Source organism: Martes martes (genome assembly GCF_963455335.1).
Source record: "Martes martes genome assembly, chromosome: 14".
In the NCBI taxonomy this organism is placed as follows: Eukaryota; Metazoa; Chordata; class Mammalia; order Carnivora; family Mustelidae; genus Martes; species Martes martes.
In genome coordinates, this window is record NC_137902.1 from 53,831,840 (window position 1) to 53,857,121 (window position 25,282).

Sequence of the window (25,282 nt, forward strand, 5' to 3'; positions counted from 1 at the left end):
TCATTTATTCCTGAGTCTCTAAACTTTTTTTTTAAGATTTATTTATTTATTTGCTTGACAGACATCACAAGTAGGCAGAGAGGCAGGCAGAGAGAGAGGAGGAAGCAGGCTCCCCGCTGAGCAGAGAGCCTGATGCGGGTCTCGATCCCAGGACCCTGGGATCATGACCCAAGCTGAAGGCAGAGGCTTCAACCCACTGAGCCACCCAGGCACCCCTAAACTTTTATCTGGTATCATTTCTCATTGGTCTGAAGAACTTTTGCCATTCCTTATGGTACAGACCTGCTAGCAATGAAATCTCTTAGATTTTGGTTGATCTGACAGTGTCTTTATCTCACTGTTGAGTACTGCAATGTGTAAGTTTTAAATCTCTCCGAAGCTCTGATAGCTTTTATAAACACAATCTTGCTTATTCAGCACTTTTCGATAGATTCCTTAAGATTTCCTAATACAAGATGATGGCACCTGCAAATAGAAAATATTTTACTTCTTCCATTCCAAACTGGATGCCTTTTACTTCATTTTCTTAATCGACATAGGTTTTTGAAAGAACAGTTGCTTGTTTGCTTGTTTCTTTATGTAAAAGAATACCTCCTCTGATCTTTGTAGAATCCCTTGAAAAAAACAAATGGAATCATAGAGGTTATGTATGTATGTGTAATAATACAGGGTTATTTCTCCAGAATAGCTTTGGTTCTATTGCTCCGTTCCAGAAAACGGATTTGACAGCATCTGAAAATCCAAAGATACAAGATAAAAATCCAAAGATAGGAGGTCGTCATTTATTGTAAAAATAAAATTAATAAGTTCCTCTTTATATTTGCATACCTTTTTGAAGAACTCAACTAAAGACATTGCTTTAAAGCACAATTATCCTGGATGAATCACTGTCTGTGTTAAAATTACAGGGTGTATAAAATAGAATGATTCGGGGTAGTAGTGGCAAAGGAAAGTGCAACCTAGTGGTTAAAAAAAAAAAAAAAAAAGACAGTGATTCTTTCAAATGACTTCAGGCCATTTCCTGGGATGTTTTGTCTCCATATAATCCATGCCTCATTATCTTTGCTAATAGAGGCAATGTTAAAAATTATACAGTCATATCTGATATCCAAATACATGTTTGGCTTTGAGATATATGATATTTAGCATTTGTTTTGACTTCTTGGTTTGTTTTATCTGTGTAACTTTGGATTCCCTGGGTGTAAAACGATAGACAGCTAGGGGAAGCTGGCCTAGATTCATACTAAGTAGCAGGGAGAAGCCAAGTATATTCATTTCCTGGGGCTGCCGTAACAAATTACCACCAACGTCGTGATTTAAAAAAAAAAACAAAACAGGAATTTATTCTCTCATAGTTCCGAAGGCCACAAATCTGAAATCAAGATGTCGGCAGGCCCGTGCTCCCTCTGAAGGCTCTGGGGGAAAAATCCTTCCTTGCCTCTTCCAGCTTCTTGTGGCTCTGGTCACTCGTTGGCTCATGGCTGCAGAACTCCTGTCACTGCTTCTGTCTTTACATGACCTTCGCCTTCTTCTCCCCGTGTCTGTCTTCTGTGTATCTCTTAAAAGGACACTTATCATTGGATTTAGGGTCTGGCTGGGTAATCCTTAGCCCGGATCTCATCTCAATTTAATTACATCTGCAAAGACCCTTCTTCCAAACGTAGTCACATTCACAAGTTCTAGGGGTTAAGACGTAGACATAGCTCTTAGGGGGCCACCTTTCAACCCACCATAGCAACCAAGAGCTAAATATCACCCATAAGTAGTCCACCAAGTAAGACTAAAATGAGAAGCAGAGGGGAGAGCGAATTTAAATTACTTTGAGAATACTTGTATTGTCTGTTTAAAAGCTTAAATTTTTCTAGAAACCTAATAATGCTATTTACCTGGGTAACTTCTATTTATCTTTCACGACTCAACTTCAAGGGCCGCTTCCTCAGAGAGGCCTTCCCTAACTACTCAGTATAAATTATAAAAAACTAACTATATTGTCTATATTCTTACAATTTTTTTAAAAGATACATTAACCTAAAATACTCTGTCTTCATTATTATCATCAATTCCTAGCATAAATTATGGACAAGGGCTTTAATTTCCACAAATGTGGCTAATCGGGCAGAGCAGAGACCACTAACAACAATATTTTGTATGTAGTAGGCCCTCAGTAACTTACTGAGTTATCTACTACCTATCCAGGAGCTCAAAAAAAAGTAGGCATTAACCTTGATTTCTTGCTCTCTCACTCCCGTATTCATTTCTTCAATAAATCCTTCTCTCTACTTCCAAAATACACCCTGCATCTGACTCCCTTTCTGCATCTCCCCTGCTAAAGCCATAGTCTCTCTACACTGCCTTATGGAGTTCCATATGTCATGGCCCTGTATACTGTGGGTTCATCAAATACCACTTCCTTCCCAGTTCACTCCACCCCACACTTTCTGTGTTTATATTCTAAATGTACCAAGTTCATTCCCACCTGAAGGCCTTTGTTCTAGCTGTGCCTTCACCTCAAGTGCTCTTTCCCATGAGGTCGGTGTATTTGGGCCCCTGGAATCCGGGTCACATATAAATCACTTCCTCAGAAAGACCTTCCCGTCCTAAAGTAACTCCATTACCCTGTGTGTCATAACATTTGTCACTACCCAATATTTTCTCATGTGTTTATTCTGACTCTGCATACTAGCATGCTTATTTGTCTTATTCATGGATATATTCCCCACGCCTGGACAATCCTCGGGATACAGTAGACACTTTATTAATACTTGACCAACAAATGAATAAGTGAATAAACATTTTGATGGATTGAATAAGGCATTGGATCTCAAGCCAATAAACCCTCACCTTTCCCAGTAGACCCAGAGAACAGACTCATGCCATTAAGTCATCATGTTCTTCTGTGATCCCTATCTTTTAGACTTGACATTATGTCACCTTTTTGCATGCTTAAAAGGGTGATATCAATACTGTGAACTGTTCACACACTAGCATGTGCTTGGAAAGGCTGGCGTGTGTTCAGCTATCCTCGCCACGTTCCCTTATTCTGCCAGTTGTGCCTGTCCTTTGCAGCCTCTCCTTGCACTTTCCCCTTTGCTTTCAAACCTTCCTAATCCTGACAGCCCTACTGGTGATTTTTCCACTGGATTGAGATCTACCCGAATTCTCCCTCTGCAGAATCCTGGGATTTTACTGCTAAGATGGAAGGGAGGGGGAAAAGTGTAGTAGTTAAGAACAGGTTCCGAAGTCCTGTTGTCTGGGTTTTGTGGGGTTTTTTTAAGATTTTATTTATTTATCTGACAGAGGGAGAGAGATCACAAGTAGGCAGAGAGGCAGGTGGGGGTGGGGGGAGCGGTTAGCCCGATGCGGAGCTCGATCTCAGGACCCTGGGATCATGAACTGAGCCGAAGGCAGAGGCTTAACCCACTGAGCCAGGCGCCCCTGTTGTCTGGGTTTTAAGCTTGGCTCTTATCATTTACCGGCTGACTTGCTTTGGGCCATTTCTGAATTTAGTCTCCATGTTTTTAAAATCAGGATCATGATCCCTATCTCATAGGGTATTAACCTTGTGCCTATCATTCAGCGACTGTTCAGTAAATGTCAGCTGCTTTCATTATGAAGTTGATGATGTAAACCAGATTTAGGGTGGTTCGTCCATTCGTTCAGCCAGCAGCATGGGTACTGTGCTGGGTTCTACCCTCAGAAGCTCGCAGTCTGACAGGGGAGAAAGAGGAGTATACACGCTGTTCCAGTTTGGTGTGGCAGAGATTAAAAGTGGAGCCTCTGCGCCATACTAGGGGTGGGGAAAGAGTGGGGTGGGGATAGAATCAGAGTACTTCTGTCTGCCTTCTGCTCTCAGTCTTGGCTGTCTTCCTTTTTCCCCAAAAGGTTAGGACCTTCAGAAATTGGCACCTTTTAGAGGCCCTGGCACTGTCTCTTCCTTGGCTATTTTAGAGCTTGCAAACCTGTCTTTAGACATAATTTAGCACAGAATTTCCCCAACAGCATTGTGAAGAACACTATTTACTGCAATATGTTAATGGTTCTGTGGGTTTAAAAAAAAAAAAATGTTCCATGGTCCAAGTCAGTTTGGAAAATGCCAGGTTATACAGAATTTCTTCCTGCAGCTCTACTCCTGCCAACTTTTTAATATGCTAATGTGCGTTATTAATCTCCAAGAGAGCCATTATAATTCTCAAACTTGATTTGCCCCAAAATGTCTTTTAACAACTTATGGAGCTAATGAACAGTTTGAGAACCCAGGCAGGTGGCAGCTACAAATTTACCACACGACAGCATGATCCAATCCCTCCAGAGTAAAAATAACAAAGTTCATTAAGGCGCTTTCTTTAGTTCCTCCATGGCCCATGTGAGAATAACAAACTCCCAGGCAAATGTGAAATGTCCTTGATGAATTCTGACCATTTGAAGAAAGAACCTTCCTCAGTGAAATAGTGTGTATTTCCCCTATAGGTCATCTCTTGTTTAGCACTTAAGAGGAATTGGTTCTCTTGCTTATTCCTACACATACAGGGCATAAGCTTATATATATAACCTCTCAAGAGCTGTCTAAATGATTTACCTGGTCTGAAGAAGGTAATGGAAAACAACATGACTTCCTCCCCGGTGGCATCCTATGATGGAAAAGTTAAAAGTTGAATTGGAGCTCTAGAATGAGCTATGGTTTGTATAACTTAGAATATTCTCTTTTTTTTTTTTTTTAAAGATTTTACTTATTCATTTGACAGAGAGAGACACAGCAAGAGAGGGAATACAAGCACGGGGAGCGGAAGAGGGAAAAGTGGGCTTCCCGCTGTGCAGGGAGCTGGATGCGGGACTCAATCCCAGGAGCCTGGGATCGTGACCTGAGTTGAAGGCAGACACTTAATGACTGGCCACCCAGGCTCCCCATCTTAGAATAGTCTTACTTTCATGAAGAGAATAAAAGATTTCCAGGTATGGTGAGGCCCCATTTTAAAGCACCTCAGGATAGTACAGATTTGGTAAACTTGTAGGTCCAGTAGTGTTCCCTGTGTCATTTGAATGGTAAAACAAGAAAATAATCACACAAATATAGCCCATGGCCTTTAATACTCATGCCCCCCATAAGCCTGCTTAGATTGAAAAGCATCATTTATGAGATAGTTGCCCTTAATTTTTTATAGTCATTCTATATGCACAGTTTACCTTCTTGTCTGACAAGCCAAGAGAATAACTAGTAAGGCCTGTGGCATAAGTCCTACAGGATGCTCTTGTTACAGCCCCAGGTATTTTTTCTAAAGTATCAGTCATATCAAATGGTCTCTGTTGCCTTTATTTCTGAAGTGACCTGGATGGCATAGATGATCTTTAAGAATCTTTGTGGCTTTGAAATTCTTTGAGTCTCTTATTTTGAATGAGTAAAGGGGTCTTAAGTCTTTTGGTATTTAGGTCCCTAGTGGGTTGTTGGGGAAGTTAGAAATTAGTAATGGAGTAAATTCTAACACACAAAAAACTGCTATATTCTGAACAATTATCTTTAACCCATAGACTGCCACCTTCTCCTGAGCCCTAAGAATCCCATAGCATTGTCATTTGGAGGACTGTGAGGCCATCACACATCTGGAACACTAACAGCGACTATCATTTCATAGCAACTTCTGTATGCCAGGCATAACTCCAAGTGCTTTATGGACATTATTTCTCTTAATCCTTGAAACCTGAAAAGTAGTTGGTATTATCCCCCACTTTGTGGACAAGGAAATATAAAATAAAGCAGCTTGCTCACAGTTACCCAGCTAAGCAGGTAGAGCCAGGATTCAACCTCAAGCCTCTCTAATCCCAAAGTCTGTGTATTCTTCCCACACCATTATGTTGCCTCTCAGTAGTTACCAAAATGCCTCTGGAACTTGGAAATATTTGCTGAAACACGATCCTGAAGGCAGTGAAGGGTCACCATTTTGAACCATCCTTTTCAGTAACTTAAGAATGACAGGCTCTAGGCTATTTCTTTCCAGTTCCCTTTGGCTAAGAGTAGACCATTCTTAGGGTGAGAATAAAGGCCTTTTAGTAAACTGTGGTGTTTTGGAGTTAGTGCCCTTTTCTTTTTTTTTTTTTTTTAATTTATTTGAGAGAGAGGCAATGAGAGAGAGCATGAGCGAGGAGAAGGTCAGAGGGAGAAGCAGACTCCCCGTGGAGCTGGGAGCCCGATGCGGGACTCGATCCCGGGACTCCAGGATCACGACCTGAGCCGAAGGCAGTCGTCCAACCAACTGAGCCACCCAGGCGTCCCTTAGTGCCCTTTTCTTGAATATGAACTATGGCATGACATTTTCCCCGTATAGTTGTCTATTCTATTCCGGACTAGGTTCTGCAGACATATCCTGACATCTGTAGTGAACACCTTATAGTGACATAGACTCGGGGTTACCTAATCTAGCTTCTTACCCCACATAGGAACGTCTTGGTAGGCATATCTGTGTTCTTCACCTTTCTAATCGTATCACTCTTTGTAAAGAAACCAATACACAGGGCGCCTGGGTGGCTCAGTGGGTTAAAGCCTCTGCCTTCAGCTCAGGTCATGATCCTTGATCCTGGGATCAAGTCCCGCATCGGGCTCTCTGCTCAGCCGGGGGCCTGCCTCCTCCTCTCTCTCTGCCTGCCTCTCTGCCTTCTTGTGATCTGTGTCTGTCAAATAAGTAAATAAAATCTAAAAAAAAAAAAAAAAATTTTTTTTAAAAAGAAACCAATACACAGAAGCCTGAAGTCACTTAAATAAGACTTAAATAAGGTCACATAACAAGAAAAGTTGGTGTCCCTTTAAAGGATACCGCGGAACAGAAAAAGACGTGTATATACTACCCCACTCATTGGCGTGGCAATGTTTTGTTACACTTTAAGATACTGTCCTAACATCTAGCATTTATTCAGAGTTAACTATGTGTATGAAATCTGTAAGTATAAATTTTGGTTTCAAACTCAAATCTGAGTTCGAGTCCCTGCTACTCACTAGCTTTTGTGGCCTTGAGTAGATCACGTAAGTTCTCAAAGCCTCAGTTTCCTGATCTGTAGAATGGTGATAATAGAATATTGCTTCAGGGTTATTGTGACAATTAATGAGAGAATACTATACTAATATAACAGTTGGAAAGTATAACTATACCCAGATATCTGGTCTGGTTTTCAGTCCCTAGATACTGTCTTTCCTTTGCCCCCTCATCTTCTTAAGGAGCTTATAAACTGAAAACAAGCTATCCCAATGTGAGAACTTAGCAAAAAGTTATTTTAAAAAAAGTAAAAAGATTACCCTAGGACCTCATGGGGCTTACTTTTGTTTTCTTAGGAAGTAGTATCTACTGCTTTTTTTCAGTCATTTTTGAGATTCATATTAGTTTAGAAATTACAGGTTGTTTGCACTTATTAATAAGGAGGATTGGAGCTTCGAGTCTCTCCTAAGTTTCATGATTCATCCAAAAATTCTTGAGATCATTGCTTTCAGAAGGCATTATCCTTACTTACGTTCACTCTTCCTAGTATCCTCGGCCTTCAAGGGGGAGGGGGTTCACTACACCATAAACTCTTGAGGACATGAACCATGTTTTCCACATCTTTTGTGTCCAACTCTGATCATAGAAGAATGCTTTATATACAGTAGATGTTCATCTAATGTTGACTAAACAAGTGAATTAATTCTAGACATGCTCAGATCCTGGCAAGGATGATGAAATGCCCTAATAAAAGCCTAGTGAGGGGGAGAATAATACAACTCTGTCATCTTCCCGTGTCATTAGTTTTCTTGACACCATGGGCAAGTCACAACTTCTCTGACCCTCAGGTTAGAGTGATACTAAATATTCCCAAAGGTTCTTCCAGATTGGAAATTTTAGGACTATAATTATATCAGCTTTTTTACTGAATGTATTAATGTTTTAAGGGACATGTTATAGCCTAAAGTTATACCAGATTTGCATGAAAATGAACCAACTTATAATTATCACATACATTTGAAATCAGAGCAGCACTGCTGAATTCCCAAAAGTAGGGTGGCAGTTTTAATTTATTTTCTTGTTAAGAAATGTAAAACTTAATTAGACTCTGGCCAGTGTATCTAAAGATCTCATTTATGGAGTTTGGTATAGTAGTTGCAGAAGATCGACAGTTCTGTAAAATGTACCTAAAATGAGTGCGGCTGTATATGAAGTACGATTTCAGGAACCTCAGAAGGATATTCCCAACCATAAATACCTTCTCTGCTTAGCTTTCTTGCTACATAACAAATGACCACAAATTTAGCAGCTGAAAACACCTATGTGTTACCTCACATTCTGTGAATCTGGGTTCAGCATAAGTGACTTCTCTGCTTGGGTCTTTTTTTTTTTTTTTTTTTTTTTTAATTTGAGAATGAGAGAGAGAGAGAGAGAGAGAGCACGAGCAGGGGGTAAGAGCAGAAACCGAAGCTTCTCTGCTCTGCTCATAAGGATGTTTAAAGTATAACAGGTGTCAGAGGGCTGCATCCTCGTCTGCAGTTCAGGGTCCTCTTCCAAGCTCATTTAGGTTCCTGGCAGAATTCAGTTCCTTTCAGTTGTGGGACTTTTCCTTTCTGGCTGCTAGCCAGGGATCACTGTCAGCGGGCTGCCGAAGATCCTTGCCATGTGGCCCCCTCACAACATGGCAGCTCACTTCCTCACAGCCAGCAGGAGACTCTCTTTCCCCGGTGTGCTGTGTTGCATTCTCTTATTATATAATTGTAATCACGGGAGCGACTATCCCATTACGTTTTTCTTATAAAGTAATCTTAACCACAGAAGTAGTATCCCATTATATTCACAGGTCCTGCCTGTGCTCAAGGAGAGGACATTATAGAGGATACACCCACGCGTGCGCGCGCGCACACACACACACACCCCCCAGAGGATGCGAATGTTGGGGAACGTCTCAGAATTCTGCCTGCCACACCAACCATAATTCCAGAAATTCACACCTTTGTGTTTATTCTTTTAGGACTTCTGAAGACATGGACATTTTAACTGATTTAAGCCTTCTTATCTAAAAAATAACATGGCGGGGCACCTGGGTGGCTCAGTGGATTAAAGCCTCTGCCTTCAGCTCAGGTCATGATCTCAGGGTCCTGGGATCAAGCCCCACATGGGGCTCTCTGCTCAGCGGGGAGCCTGCTCCCCCCTCTCTCTCTGCCTGCCTCTCTGCCTACTTGTGATCTCTCTCTCTCTCTCTCTCTGAAATAAATAAAAAATCTTAAAAAAAATAATTAAAAAAATAAAATAAATAACATGGCAACCATAAAGTTTTAGTGTGAGAACAGAGCTTGGAAATAATTTTATTTAAACCCCTCCTTTATTGTTTTTCCTTCATTTACACCTGAAGGAAGTGACTTGCTCAAATCACGGGTGGTGTGACACAAAACTGAGACCAAAGATTGAGGTTCACTGACTTCCACACCATTGTTTTCTTTGGTTCATGGCAGCCGCTGCTACTAGAAGAACCTGGAGAATTATTTAAGGGATTTGGCGCGTACGTGTGAAATTAGAATTAGGAAAAGTTCACAGCAAAAATGTATGAGAGGCCCTCCCCCAGACAGCCATAGCATGAAGGCAGGAGAAGGAATGTCACAAAGATGTGTGAGGAACAGGTTATATGGGGGAAATCTCCTATTTTATAAATTCTGTTAAAGTTTGTGGGAGGCAGGCCCCGTGCTTCAGTTCATCATTGCATTTTGTAAAAACATTTATATGTGAAGAGGGGTGTTGGCCAGAATTCCATTCATTTAAAACAAAGTCATCAGTGTTTAAAATGATTCATGATGAAGTCAAGGAAGCTCAAATTCTGAAAGAAATGTTTGTTTTATGAGGCAGTTTCTCTGCCGAGACCTCGTTTATTTTCCCAGATTTAAAGTCGCTTAGCCATTCCAAAGACTGATTCTGAGTTAACTACATTACCTTGACTATATTGTGATTTAGTAAAATTATGTAAGTGCCCCAAGGTGGGAGAGAACTGCTTTGGGGATTCATGATTACCAGTGGGAGAGAGAGGAGGGTGGGGGGAGGATAAACTTCCCAAAATCCACATAAATAGATACCTAAGGACAAAGTAAGCCAACATTCCGTCCCACTGAGAAAAGGATCAGAAAGGAATTCCACCAGCTGGGGAAATATAGAGATTAGTATTTATTGCAAGCCCTGTTTCTTTAGGGACTTCAAGGTTTACTGCCCTTAGAAGCCTCTGGGACTTTGATGAGACACTTGTAAAGCTGGAGAGTATTTAGCCTTTTACGTTATTTCAGTAAGCCAATTTTTAAATATATCCATGCCTCTCCCCTTAGCTATCAGAGATTCAAATTCTGTTGAGCCTGACATCTATAGGCCACCAAGGAAGCAGTGTTGTAAGGGAAGGGGGAATCAAAGGTACTTCCTCCTCAAGACTGAGGTTGGATAAATTAGGAACTGGTTAAATAAATGATATATCCTATCAGTGGAATACTATGCACTTGTTAAAAAAACAACGTTGGGGTGCCTGGGTGGCTCAGTCGTTAAGCATCTGCCTCTGGCTCAGGTCATGATCCCAGGGTCCTGGGATCGGGCCACACTAGGCTTCCTGCTCAGTGGGGAGCCTGCTTCTCCCTTTCCCACTCCACCTGCTTGTGTTCCCTCTCTTGCTTTCTCTCTCACTGTCAAATAAATAAATAAAATCTTAAAAAAAAAAAAAAAAGCCTGTTTATGTACAGGCATGGAATGCTTTCTGAGATACTCATTAAATGAGTAAAGCAAAACCCATATATATTTAGTATACTACCATTTTTCTGGGAAGAAATGAAGAACGAATATTTGATTTTATTTCCGTATTTCTGGAGAAACTGGAGATATTGGTTGCCTCTGGACAACTAGGTGACTGGGGAATAATGTTGGGAATGGTACTTCAGCCCTTTGGTACCATTTGAATTTTCAAACAGATGCATGTATTACCTAATGAAAAACAGCTTTTTCAAGTAAAAGGAATGAGAATTTAAAGAGACAAGGAGGGGACACCTGAGTGGCTCAGTGGGTTAAGCCTCTGCCTTCAGCTCAGGTCATGATCTCAGGGTCCTGGGATCGAGTCCCGCATCCGGCTCTCTGCTCGGCGGGGGGCCTGCTTCTCCCTCTCTGTCTACTTGTGATCTCTCTCTCTGTGTCTAATAAATAAATCTTAAAAATAAATAAATAAATAATAAAGAGATAAGGAGACAAAAACAAGTGAATACCGGAAATTGGTCTCCAGATAAGAGTTGGCTTTGTTATCAAGCTTTCCTTGCAAAGGGCCTTGTTGCCTACACCTACACCTCCTGTTGTAGTTCCCTAGCCAGACATTAGCATCCCTTCCTGCTTTCAGGACTTTATTCAAACTGACTCCTCCACCCCCGACCCCACATCACCCACTACCATCCATGCCCAGATCTGGGGCAGTCCTCTCTTTAATCCTTTAGAATTCAGATCCAGAATGTGCCTCCTCCCCAGTACACACTATTCCACTATAGCCCATATGTGTCTGCTACTATGTCTGACATTTCTCTTCCGTATTTCTCAATCTTCATGATACATGTGGTCTCCCCCACTAAACTGATCATTCTCTGGGTGTGTCAGCTAAAATCACTGCCTAATGGTACTGGTAGAAGCGATTGCCTTTTGTGGACAGAATGTGATGAGGATTTTTTTATATATATATATATATTTTTTAATTTTAATAAACATATAATGTATTTTTATCCCCAGGGGTACAGGTCTGTGAATCGCCAGGTTTACACATTTCACAGCACTCATCATAGTACATACCCTCCCCAATGTCCATTTCCCCACCACCCTCTCCCGTCCCCCCTCCCCCCTGTGATGAGGATTTTTGATGAAGCCAGATATAATCATGGATAATGGCAGTAAACCTTACTGTAAATGGGTTTGTACTAGATTAAGCGCGTAACCCCATTGAAGCAGCCATCTGGGATGATGCTCTGAGGTTTAGGAAACCTTGACTGCAGGTTGTCTCTGTGGCTGGTACTGGTGTTCAGAAGCCAGAACCACCAGCATCACCTCTGACAAGTGGGCAGCCTGAGGGCACAGAGGGGGCCACTGGCCTGCAGCTTAAAAGCCCCAGGCAGAACAAGGAATTGTTACCATTTTCATTATTAGTATACTGCATTGCTTGAATGCTGTCCTGCCCACATCCCCCAAACCCCAGGATCAGGTTGAAATGTGTGTGTTGTCTTACCCAGAGTACCTTGAAAGAAGATACCAAAGAAAGGTCAGGGGCTCTACAAAGGAAAATCCTTCCCCCTCTCCCTACCCCACCCCACCCCCAAAGCCATCTCTGGATGGACTTAAGAAACGAAGACATCTGTATCATAAGCTTTTCCAGGGCCGAAGCAGAACTGTCTCCCCTCACTTAACCTTGGCAGTCATGAGCCAGCTTTTCATTTTCCCTGCTGCAGTCCAGGAAGGCAGGAATAATCACATGGCCACACAGCTAGAGGCTGTCAGCCCAACTTGGCGAATCACCTTTCCAAACACCTTTGCAATTAGGAGGAAACAGGCAGCTGCTAACTGGGTCAGGCCTGCTCTTCGGACCCCGTCTCTGGGCATCAGAGGCAACTGTGGGGAAGAGCTCCCAGGGCCGCCTCTGTTTCACATGTTTTTCGTTCAGTTGCGTTTAATAAGCCTTTTACGTTGTCCCCAAAATTGTCGGTGTAAGTTCCAAGGGAATGCTTGCTGATGTCTTCCAGCATGTAGGGCGATCGGATCTGAGATGAAGCTGTAATGCTGACTCCTCACAGCCTCCGGCTGTCTGGTCGTTCACCCCCGCCCACCAGCACGGAATATTCCCTGATTCAGCCTTTCTTTCACCTGAACTTTCTCTGTTGTTTAGGGGGACACATTCATGGGGGAGCTAGTATTGTCCATGTAAGGGTTCAGGGTGCCCCAGCATGCACAGGGAAAAGATCCTTGGGCTGGAAGTCAGGAGACCTAGATTCTAGACCCAGCTCTGCTGCCAGCTAGCTGTGTGACCCTGGGCAAGCTATTAACTTCTCTGGCTTTCACACTTTCTCTGAGGTCTCTTCTGGTTTTAATTAAGAGTATATCATTCCAAGTGGGTCTCTGGGCTCTTATCCCTCCAGAACTCTCCCTTCTTCTGTTTGACTACTGTGGTAAATAAATTTATGTCATGTAGCTTCTGACATTACAGACCCACAAACTCAGCGTATGTTCTTTCTCCTGTTGAATTCTCTAGTTATGGACTGTATGCCAGGGAGTAAACGGGAGACCAGGCATGACTCAGATTCTGCCTGGACTTTTCAAAAGGCCCAGTGGTATCACATTTTTAAAAGCCAGTTGCACCCACGTCTACAAATTTCTTCCTTATCCAAATCTAGTAGAAATCACCCAACTTCATGTGCATCTGTTGTTCAGGAAGCCAGACCACATTTGTACCAAAGAAATACATAGGCCTTGGGGAACCTAGACCTTCTTCGGGGTGACTTCATGCTCCAGGTGGACATCTTTCAGATTAGAAACTAGAATCCCAGCCATCCATCAATTAGCATCATCAAATGAGAGAGACCCAGACTCCAGTACCAATACCTGGTCTACGTGGGGAGGTCAAGACCTGGGCGAGGTTTTGGGGGGGTGGGCAGTGTTCTGCTTGCTATGGTTTAATTACGATTTTCTGATTCAGGAATGTGGAAGCAACTATGAATGAGCCAACTCTTAGGACCAACTGTCAAGCATGTGACTTGTAATCTGCTGTCATCCTCCTTGTCCAAAAAGAGTTCACAGTTTGACAGCTCACCAGCTAGTGAAATATTTGTTTCCTCCACTGCTCTAATTCATACCCTGGGGACCTCAGGATCTTGGACAGGGAAAGGGCTCCCCAGCTAGGCTCTTTGCTGCTGGTAACTTCCCAGTGGTTTGAGTTACAATGACTCAGCTGCCCTCGTTTTTCTCCCCCTATAGTACAAATGGTGTCAGAACCCTCTCCTAGTGAAACAGAATATACTCTGTAATTATTCTGTCAAGAACTAGCATTTGTAATGAGGCATTCCTGCTGGTGGCCTCCAGAGGTCCCTATTCTATAACCACTAAGTACCACTTTAATGAGCTTTTCACTAAAAATTGTCAAGAGCCCTCACTGACATCCTTGGTTATTATTTTAGTTAACAGTTTATTTCGAGAAAAGGGCCCATCCTCACGGGGAGAAGGATGGGCACTTGGAATATCAAGAGGAATCAACAGTAGGCACTCTGCCCCAAGAGAATGGAAGGAACTTGGAAAGAGGAAAAAAAGGCTAGTTACCAGTTATGATGGAAGTGTGCGACTGGTGTGAAATGCAGAAAAAGGAATGGCTAATAACAGAGTGTTCCTGTTTATCTGATACAAAACAGGTTTTAATCTCAGAACATATCTCTGTGACTGCAGAGGGTAATTCTGTCACAGTTTGAGAGCATCCAGTTTCTTCTGATCTGGTTCTGTTTGCACTGAGCAATCTTCTGAGGTGAATTGAATTTCCTTAGTAGATTTTCCAACTGAGAAGTATAATAACCAGCTGTTATCATTTTAGTTCTCGTAACAGTTACTATTCTTTCTGTAAATTGGCCTGCTGATTTCTGTTCCTTTCCTGGGCAGTTTAGTTAGCAGGAATCCGTTCTTCCTGGGCCAGCAAAAAAAAAAAAAACAAAAAACAAATGTCTAGACCAACAAGGCAAAGTTTTTTTTAAAACCCTAGAACTTCTATAGTCATGCAGATTCTCCGGCTCCCCTGTCAGCAGTTAACCACATCTCCTGAACATCCGCTAAAATAATGTCTTCTGCTTAAGTCTTCAATGTCCAAGGGACATTGATTCCTCCTTCACCCCAACTCCCGTCCTGGGTGCGGGATGAGAAACCCGGCTCTTCCTGCCCTCCTGGGCAGCCATCCCCCTCAAGCTGTAGGCTGTGAACACCAAGGCATAGCCTAGCTTGTGGCCCGTACAACTTCCCTCTGCCCTTCTTCGCACTACTAAGCCACCTTAGTGGTTATCTTGTGGATCCATTCATATGAATAGGAAAAAAGTAAAATTTTAAAGAGATCAGGCGACTTCATCAGGGTCACACAGCAAGTGGGTGGTGGCACCGGGACCAGAGCGCAGGTCTGGTGACTCCAAGGAGTCTCTCTCCTGCACCCCCTTGCCCCTCTGCCTGGCTCTGGTATTTGTACGTGCTGACCTCAGGGGCCCTGTGGTGCATACAGGGAGGTGACAGAGGCCAAGTGAAAGGCCGCATGCTGAAGCAAATGACAGGAAAGAACTGAGATTATAGGACTGAAATCAGCAGAGAAGGCACAATGACTCTGATTCAAGTTCCCACTGCTTCTGGATGAATCTAATCTGATATTTAGAGAGAACACTTCATTGCTAGGTGATCGATAAGTAAAAATCAATCCTTTTCTTTCCTCCAAGGTTCATCTCACTTAAGAGCGTATCTGTAAGCAATAACGTAGTTTATACGTGCCCCTAGATCAGGTTGGAGGACAGAAGGGAGAAAAGGCAGTGGAAACGGCCTAGCCCTTCCTGGCTTGTTTTTCATGAGAACCCAATTCGCACATGATTGCCAGTGTTTAACAGTAAATGGTAGATAAAAAGAAAATGGTAAGAGAGGAGAGATTTTCTGTGGAGGTCTGGAAGAAGAAAAACAAAAAAGGCTGCAGATACTGAACTAGTGAGATGGGGCCCCCACTGTTACCCCAGGGGGCACGGTTGGAAGAGACAAAGTGGTGGGTGGGCAGCCTGTAGGGAGGAGGGGCGAGGAGCTCATCAGTGCAGGTATTTCCTGGCACCCAGCAGTGGAAGGGTGATGTCCTAGGGTACTGCCACAGGCCTCCTCATTCCCCACCTCCCGTTGTTTCGCTGCCTACTTATTTCCTTGACTTTTTATTATCATATTCTTTTTTTTTTAAGATTTTATTTATTTACTTGACAGAGGTCACGAGTAGGCAGAGAGAAGGGGAAGCAGGTTCCCTACTCAGCAGAGAGCCCAATGCGGGACTTGGTCAGAGGACCCTGAGATCGTGACCTCAGCTGCAGGCAGAGGCTTAGCCCACTGAGCCACCCAGGCCCGCCCCTTATTATCATATTCTTTCCTGCAGGAGGGAAATGCCAAGATGGAGACTATTGTAATATCAGGCGTTCTTAGTTTTTTGCTTTTTTTTCTAGGCACTCTTCTGGTGATAATTTACTAGGAAAGCCGCCATTGAATACTCTAGACCATTAGATTCCCATCCTTAAATATTATGTGGACTTTCACCTTTTAAATTTTTACTGTGATGGAGGAGCCTGGTTGGCTCGGTGGGTTGGGCCTCAGACTCTTGGTTTTGGCTCAGGTCATAATTGATATAGGGTAGTGGGGGCGAGCCCCAGTCGGGCTCCCAGGCTCCGTGCTTGGCGAGGAGTCAACTGGAAATTCTCTCTCCCTTTCCATCTCCTTCTGCCCCTTGCCCCACACAGACTCACTCTCTCTCTCTCTCTCTCTCTCTAAAATAAATGGATGAATCTTTTTAAAAAATTTTTTTAAATTTTTACTGTGGTAAAAATGTATATTAACATAAAGATGCCAATTAAACCATTTTTAGGTGGACAAGTTATCAGCATTCATTACACTCACACTGTTGTACAACCATCACCACTACTTCCAAAGTGTTTCGATCACCCCAAACAGAAAATCTGTATCCGCTGACCACTAACTTCCCATTCCCAATACCGCCAGCCCCTAGTAACCGCTAATCCACTTTCTGTCTCTATGAACTTAATACCAGCCATTCTTACCTTTTTTTTTTTTTTTAAAGATTTTATTTACTTATTTGACAGAGAGAGACACAGCAGCAAGGGGAGTGGCAGAAGGAGAAGCAGGCTTCCTTGCTGAGCAGGGAGCCTGATGTAGGGCTCGATCCCAGGACCCTTGGGATCATGACGTGAACCACCCAGGCGCCCTCCCCCCAGGCGTCCTTACTTAACTATATATACCTCCTAAAATGTAGCAGCAGTAGAAAAGAATGGAACCTGAGGTGAAAAGGAGAGGCTGTTGTGGGTTAAAAACCAAAATCTCATTCTCTTAAACATAGTTGAAAACTTTTTATTACAACTGAGTAGTTGTATCCCACGCATTCAGAGAAAGCAGACTGAAAGTCCCTCTGCCATGTGCTAATTCAGCATCTTTCTTCTTGCAGTGACCATGCAGCAGGTGGCCAGGACCGTGGCCAAAGTGGAACTCTCGGACCACGTGTGTGATGTGGTGTTTGCACTCTTCGACTGCGATGGTGAGTGGGGCCCTCTGGAGTCTGGCGGGAAAATGGAGCCCGACTGTCCTTGAAGTGGACACTGTTGATACTAGAGGCTAGCAGAGAGCTCCAGTGCACTGTGCGCCTCTTCAGCCTATGCCTTTCCCACAGCAGTAGCTCAGCCCTCAGCGCCGTGACACTAAGAGCTAGAACCCCCGGTCTGGGCTTGTGTTTTCCATTTCTTCTTGTAATTCCAATTTGCCTGTAGGCCTAAATGAATGTATGACCATAAGGATCTTTAAAAAGGAAACAGTTCAACTCTAGTGGTGATTTTAAAAGGGAAATAAACTCAAATATAAAAGCTCAGAAAAGGAGACAAAAATATTAGATCCAACTTGCTGCTTCATAGACTAGGAGCTCGTGATTATCTGTGTCTGGAAAGAAATTGGTCCTGATTTTCCCCCGCATCCCCCAAAGCACATCGCAGTCATTCACATCCCATTTCTGCCTTCCAGCTCGCAGCCATGTGTCTGCGACCGCTTTGTAGCTTAGCCCACGTGAGAGGTCCTGGTTCCCCTGTGGCGTCGGTTCTCAGCTACGTTGCCTGATGCAATAGTGCTCTTCACCATGGAGGCTCACACCTTTTCTCAGTGCTTACTAAGAGCCAGGCATTGTGCTAAGCTGCTCAGGTAACCCTCTGAGTAGGAACCATTTTTCACGACATTTTCCAGATAAGGACGCTGAGACTCAGGTGAGGTCATTTCCCCAGGAGCACACAGGTAGTGGTAGGTAGCACAGCTAGGCTGTGAATCCAAGCTGGCCGCCTCCCTCTATGCTCTGTTCCCTCCCCTGCTTGTCTCCCAGCCGGGATTCATGCTCAGCTTCCTCTAGGAAGTGAAGCTAATGGAGTCCCGGAACCAGGTCAGAAGTTCCTGCCTTGGTGAATCCTTCGTTCTGGTCCCGGCATAATAATGAAACACTCTGGCTTTTTCATTCCTCAGCTTGTTTCAGTTTGTCTTCATTACTAGAGGTTACACTCTCTCCGTGTACGTGACCTAACTTCCCTACTATATTGTGAGCTTTTTTAAGTTTTTATTTCAATTCCAATGAGGCGGGTGTTACATTAGTTTCAAGCGTACCATATAGAGATTCAGCAACTCCATACATCCCCCCCTCGGCCCCGCCCCATGAGCATCACAGCTCCCTCCTTAATCCCCATCACCCGTCTCACCCATCCCCTCACCCGCCTCCCCTCTGGTAACCAGCCACTTGTTCTCTACAGCTGAGAGTCTGTTTCTTGCTTTATCTCTCTTATTTTTTTTTTCCTTTGGCTTGTTTTGTTTCTTAAATTCCACATGAGTAAAATCATACAGTATCTGTCTCTCTCTGATTTTGCTTAGCATTATACTCTCTAGCTCCATCCATGTCATTACAAATGGCAAGATTTCATTCCTTTTATGGCAGAATAATAATCCATTCTGTGTGTGTATGGACATACATACATACACACCATACCTTTTTTATCCATTCAGCAGTCAATGGACACTTGGGCTGCTTCCATATCTTGGCTATTGTAAATAATGCTGCTGTAAATAAATTGTGAGCTTTTTAAGGGTCGTTGCAAGTCCTTTATTCCGTTGGACCCCTCCATAGGACCTCAGGTAGTACTTTGCACATAACAGATGTCATTAACTTGAGTTATTAAAGTTATCTAGTTGAACTTGAGTTATTTAAACCTCCCACCTGCACTCACAACCAGGTCTGAGTGGAAGAAAACTGCAGGGTTAGGGCAAGAAGATGGCCTCACCCTCACATAGGGGTGGGTCATTTTCTAGTGCTGCCCTGTCCGACATGATATTCTACTAGTTTCATGTGGGTTTTACATCTAAATTAGCTAAAATTAAAAACAATTTAAAAGTCAGTTCCTTGGTCTCTGTAGCCACATTTTAAGTACTCAGCAGCTGCATGTGACCAGTGGCTACTCTCTTAAATAGCACAAATAAAAAAATTTCCCTCATCAAAGAAAGTCCTAAGGAACAACACTGCTCTAGAGAGGTTACCGTTCCTTAGATTTTGGTTTTTATCCTAATCACTTCTGGGTGGCTTGAGTTTTTTCCAAAAACCACAATTTTATAATTTTTGAAGCCAGAGAGCTGGTCTGCAAAGTAAACACAGGAATAAAGGCAAGAAGCCTCACAGCTCCCCTCTTCTCCTAGGAAGGCCTGAGAAATGAAATTTTATTTTCCGGCCTTTTAGAAGGAGGTTCTGTCAGTATGTACTTGAATCCACCTTTTAAAAAATAATTTAACATCTCTGGGGCTTATTTTCTTTTCTTTTTTTTTTTTAATTTTATTTATTTATTTGACAGAGATCACAAGTAGGCAGAGAGGCAGGCAGAGAGAGAGAGGAGGAAGCAGGCTCCCCGCAGAGCAGAGAAGCCTGATGCGGGGCTCGATCCCAGGACCCTGGGATCATGACCTGAGCTGAAGGCAGAGGCCCAACCCACTGAGCCACCCAGGTGCCCCTTATTTTCTTAATCTATAGAAAAAAGAAGTATATATTAAATTAAAAATGCATTGTTATTTTTACGCACTAGATCTTAGGTCAGAATGCCAAAGGACATTGACTTTTCAGAATTGTTGACCTGAGAATTTAGAGTTGCACTCACAGATCACACGTGCACACAGATGACAATTCAGTCATGTACCTGCTTCATAAGTAAGCCATTCACCTTGATCAGCTCTGGCCCTAGGGAAGAAGGAAGCAAATCCCATGGCAGTCTAAATGACCTCGGATTTTTTAAGCCTCTCTTTATAAAAATATTAAGAATCTCATTTGGACCTTTTTTAATCCTTTTAATTATATTCTTTTTTTTTTTTAAAGATTTTATTTATTTATTTATTTGAGAGAGGATGTGTGTGCACAAGTTGGGGGAAGGGCAGAGAAGCAGACCCCCTGCTGAGCAGGGAGCCCCACCAGGACTCCATCGCGGGACCCTGGGACCATGACCTGAGGCTGAAGGCAGGCACTTAACTGACTGAGTCACCTAGGTGCCCTTTTAATTATATTCTTTTTTTTTTAAAGATTTTATTTATTTATTTGACAGACAGAGATCACAAGTAGGCAGAGAGGCAGGCAGAGAGAGAGAGAGAAGGAAGCAGGCTTCCTGTTGAGCAGAGAGCCAGATGCGGGGCTCGATCCCAAGACCCTGAGATCATGACCTGAGCCGAAGGCAGAGGCTTTAACCAACCTACTGAGCCACCCAGGTGCCCCCTTTTAATTACATTCCTAACAAGCCATATCACTGATCACTTTTCCGCCAGCCAGGCTACTTTTTAACTCTTTATGTTGAAGTATACACATACAGAAAAGTGCAAATATCATTAAGTATGCAGCTTGCTAAATTTTTAAAAACTGAACACACCCGTGTAAGTAGTATTATCCAGAAACATCACATTGGCAGGACCACAGAGATCCTGGTCCAGAAACAGGACCTGGTGCCGCCTTCCAGCCACTTCTTCTCCCACGGGCAGTCCCCCTCCTGACTTCCGGTACCATAGGTTAGGTCTCCCTGGGTTTGCTTGTTTGTTTGATCTTGCTGTGAGGTATCTTTGAGGCTGTCCATGCTCCCTTCAGCCAGCAAACATGAGCCAGTGTAGGTTTTCAGGTACTCTGTACAGAAGTACAGAAGAAGTTCTTTTTTCCACTCTCTTCCCAGACCAATCGATCGTTAGTAAAAGTCTGTTTTATGGTTTCCTATTGTCTTATCACCACCAGTAATGGCTGCCATTCTTTCAAGCAGACATTTACTCCTGGGCATGTAGTCAATGGGTAACTATCCTCTACTGTTGAAGTGCTTACTCTTCCATGTGGCTTGAGAGTTGACCTTTGGTTAAATGAGATGTTCTCCAAGTTCCTCTCCAGACCTGAAAGTCTGTCACTGAAGAGGGTGGAATGCGAGGCCATGAGAAGGTGGGCTTAACCCAAAGCCAGATTTTAATTTGGGTTTTTACCATGAACCGCCCCCTCCCTCTCTCATCTGGACTATTCCTGACTGACTCCCTACTGCCGTTCTCCAGTCCCATCCACATATATCCAGCCAGAGGAATCCACCCAAAATGGAAATCTTTAACTCCATCTCACTTTCTTGCAGTCCTTTCCTGGTGCTCCACTGCCTAGAAGATAAAGCACAAACCCTTTAGTGAAAATACAAGACCTCTGGGGACCTGTGTCCTGCCCGGCTCTTCCGTTTACTTCCCCACCCGTGTGTGTACTTCCTAACTACTCAGCAGTCACCTTGCTCCCTGCCTGTGCCTTTGTTTATGCTACTGCCACTACCTGGAATGCCTCCCCGTCCCACTCCCCTTTACTTGGCCAATTTCTGCTCATCCTTTGGGATTCAACTTAGGAGTCACCTCCAGGAAGCCTTTACAGCTCTGTACTGCACCACCCCCAGCCCGGGTTCGATCCCTTCCTCTGGTCCCACAGAGCATCTTCTCTTTACCCCACGATGGCATTTACCGCACTGTTGAAATAATGTATTTGTCTGTCCCACAACCTGGCAGTATCTCAAGGGACAAAGTCCTATTTACCTCTTTATTCTCAATTCCTAGTACAGGACCTGACCTACAGTATAGTCTTGTTCAACTTTTGTCACACACACTAAACTGTCACCGAGTTGTGATCCGAAACATCAAGGAAGGAGCAAACCATTTGTTTGAATTTGAATTTGGCTGTGAGAGTACACTGGGCTTTGGAACCCACGTTGTATGAACGATGGAATTTTCTCAGTGTCTTTGTTCCAAGGCCTTCACTTATCCCTCTTGTGTTTGCCTCTTCCTCTAGGCAATGGGGAGCTGAGCAATAAGGAATTTGTTTCCATCATGAAGCAGCGGCTGATGAGAGGCCTCGAGAAGCCCAAAGACATGGGCTTCACCCGCCTCATGCAGGCCATGTGGAAATGTGCACAGGAAACTGCCTGGGACTTCGCTTTGCCTAAACAGTAACGCAAAACCGCAGGAGGGACCTCCTCCTCCACCCAGAGCACCCTGACTCCTGGGACAGAGCCTTGGCACAACCCTTCCGGCTGCTGCTTCTGGAAGTAGTGCTCCCTTCCTCTTGGGAATGATCTCAGGATTCAACCAGTCTCCCCTCTCCCCCCTTCCCCTGGCTCGGCATTTCTTCTAGGCTCTGCTTCTGCCCAGTGATCATCCCCCCAGGTTCTCAGAAACATGAACAAGTCCTAAAAAGTCAGACTTCTGGCACCTTCCTCAGCACTATGCCTTCAAGCACCCTATGGATAAAGAATGCAGGGAAGCATCCACATACCTGCCAACCCTGGCGACCGCTCAGTTCTTCAGTCCTTTTTGCTGTGGATTTACATCAGGACCATTCCTTGCTTTTCCTCCCGCTGGTGATTTTAAGCCACAAGTTGGGCAGATGTCTGAAGGGCAGAAGGAAGACTGTGATGAACGGTCATGGGGAGGAGCCGGGCAGCCTGAGCTGGCGGGAAGCCTGGGCCAGGGAAAGGATCCATGTCGGTCCCCAGGGTGGCTGTGAGGCCTGCTCCGGGCAGGTGATATGCGCAGTGGGAATGGAGCAGGGTTTGGAATTTCGAGCAGCTGCTTCACGGCTCTCAGGCTCCCTGAGAGGACTCCGCCACCACTCGGTGCCTGACGAGCAGCAGTGATTGAGTCCGTGTTCCCTGCAAGTGCCATTTCCCTCCAGGAGTGCGTCTCTGAAGCCGAGGCCTGGCTCACAGCCGGTCTGCCCGCTGTCTTAAACACTTGTAAAATATCACTTTAATTATAATAGTCTGCAGTAAACTCCCCCCCAACCCGCCAAAGGCTCTTACGTCTTTTATTTTAGGATCCTCTGGGGTACTTCTCTTTTCATTTCTCCACTGGGTTTGAGATCCTGCTAGCAGCAGACGTGTTTTCTTTCTACCAGTGTCTGGTTCTTTCTGTTGAAGGGCAACTGTAGACACAAAAAGTGAGGGCATTAGGTTAGCGGTGGCGCTGTCCCCACACAGTCTGGATGGCGTTTCATCTTGGGCCAGGTGCACATTCCTTGATAACTGAGACCCCACGATTAGGAACAAATGTGGGGCGGGAGAGTATATGAGAATCCCCCGGTGTGGTGGACCTCCATGTAAGAGGCCCAGCACCCAGTGTTTTATATGGACTCCACTCTCATGAACTCCAGTGGCCTTGAACAAGCAAGCAATTTGCCATCTGTTTCCTAACTCTAAAATGCCAGGGTTGAGCTTTAATGGGCTCTCAGATTTCCTCCAGGTCCAAAAGCCTCTCCTTCACTTCTCTTCCAGAATTCCTGCAGCCTCCAGAGCCTCCTGGTGATGCTCCCTGGCATCAGAGCATCTCGAGTCCAGTGTAATAACCTCCACACCGAAACTCCAGTGCTTCCTGCGAGGCCTGCAAGTTGGCAGGGAGGGTTTATCTGCCAAAGAGCAGAGGCCTGGGTCTGTGCCCCTGTGACAGTATCAACCCCAGCATTTTCTCCAGAGCAAGCAACATCCTTTCTGGGAGCAGATTCAGTTCTCTCTGAAAGGAGCTTGCCACTCACCCACCTCATCTACCCTCCGCTCTCTCCGTTCTTGGGATTGGGATTCCTGGCACCCAAGTGGAGCCTTTGCCTTGCTCATTGCTCCGGAGCTGAGGCATCAGCGAAATGTGAGCTTGTCTTAAATTGGCCCCAGGATCCCCAAATCACTATTCTCCACAATCCTCGTTTCTCCAGCCTGAAAGAGAAATCCCATTCACAGCCTTCATGTTGCAGTCGTTTCCCTGCAAGAAGAGAACTGCTGATTGGCCTGGGTTCATTGAAGCTGAAAGGCAGAGCACGACAGGGGACGGTAAAGATCTTCCCTACCTACATCTTGAAACCCTGCGTACCATCCCAGGTACACAGAATTCCAACCGAGCTCCTTTAGCCACCAGGAGTGCCCAAGACAGCACCGTGGGTCCAAGTGCTCAAGAAGACAAGATGGCCATACTTTGGCACAATTGGGTTAAAGGTGCAGGTGAGAGGTACCAGCTAAGTCACCCAGAGGAGGCCAGGGTCCCCCAAAGGAGTCCTTGAACAAGGCAGCATGGGAGCGGGCTGAGAGGGTTCCACGAGGCAGCATTTGGGATAGGCTGGGAGCACGGGGGAACACAAAAGGCTGATAACGTGCTTCTCTGTTCATTCAGATTATTGCTCTGCCTGCATAGAATAATCTCCCCCCTCTTCCTTCAAGCCTCCACTCCAGCTGTCCCCTGCTTGAGAGGCCCACTTGGGCCATCTTCCTGACAAGACGAGTCGCCCCTCCTCTGCCTCCCAAGGCTCACGCCCCCCCCCCCAACAACACTGCTGTAATCGACGTAATGTTTGTGAGATCGTCACCCCCAAAGTTCAGACCCAGAGCAGTGACATGGTCAAACGGTCCACCACCAAAAGCTGATGTTATAATAACTCTTGGACAATGTAAAAGCAGTATTAGCAATGCCTCAGTAAATTGCTCCCACCTACCCACAGCCGTTCTGTTTGCTGCTGTTTTTCATTTCTTTAGAAAACAAAGAACAAAACACGAAGCATTGTCCAGCTCTAGCCCTTAGGCTTCAGGGAGGGAAAGAAACTGAGTGGGAGACCCAGGCTGCTGGGCTTCCTTGCAGGCCTGGGCTCAGCATCATCCACAAGCACAAGCAGAGAGAATATGGAGAGAGAATTACTAAGGAAAATGGGCTTAAGGACATGTGTACTCTACAAAAATCATCATATTAATAGCTTTTAGTGCCCCACCTAATTTTAGCTCTGGCTGAAGCATATGCACTTGAAATGAATTGGAGGCTAAGGAAGAAGTCCAGACCACGGCTGCTACCAGATAGGAAAGAAGGGACAGCAGCCTGGGAGCCAGCAGCCAGGCCCCCCAGCTGGAGCATCCTCTCCAAGCGTTAGCGCGGCCCAAGCCAGATTATGTGCCCCCAAGAGGCTTATAGAAGGACGGACGGACCGGAGGCGCGAGTTCAGC

At 44.5% G+C, this 25,282-nt stretch overlaps 1 protein-coding gene across 3 annotated transcripts in view; it reads left to right on the plus strand.

Moving 5' to 3' along the window:
- Window positions 1-24,787, plus strand: part of MICU1 (mitochondrial calcium uptake 1) — a 253,080-nt gene extending 228,293 nt beyond the window's left edge. For all 3 annotated transcript variants that reach the window (XM_080822562.1, XM_080822560.1, XM_080822561.1), the window contains 2 exons: window positions 17,206-17,295; window positions 22,102-24,787. In XM_080822562.1, the coding sequence (XP_080678688.1) occupies window positions 17,206-17,295; window positions 22,102-22,262 (251 nt within the window). In that variant the 3' untranslated portion in view covers window positions 22,263-24,787. The remainder of the gene's footprint in view (window positions 1-17,205; window positions 17,296-22,101) is intronic.
- The last annotated feature ends 495 nt before the right edge of the window (window positions 24,788-25,282 follow it).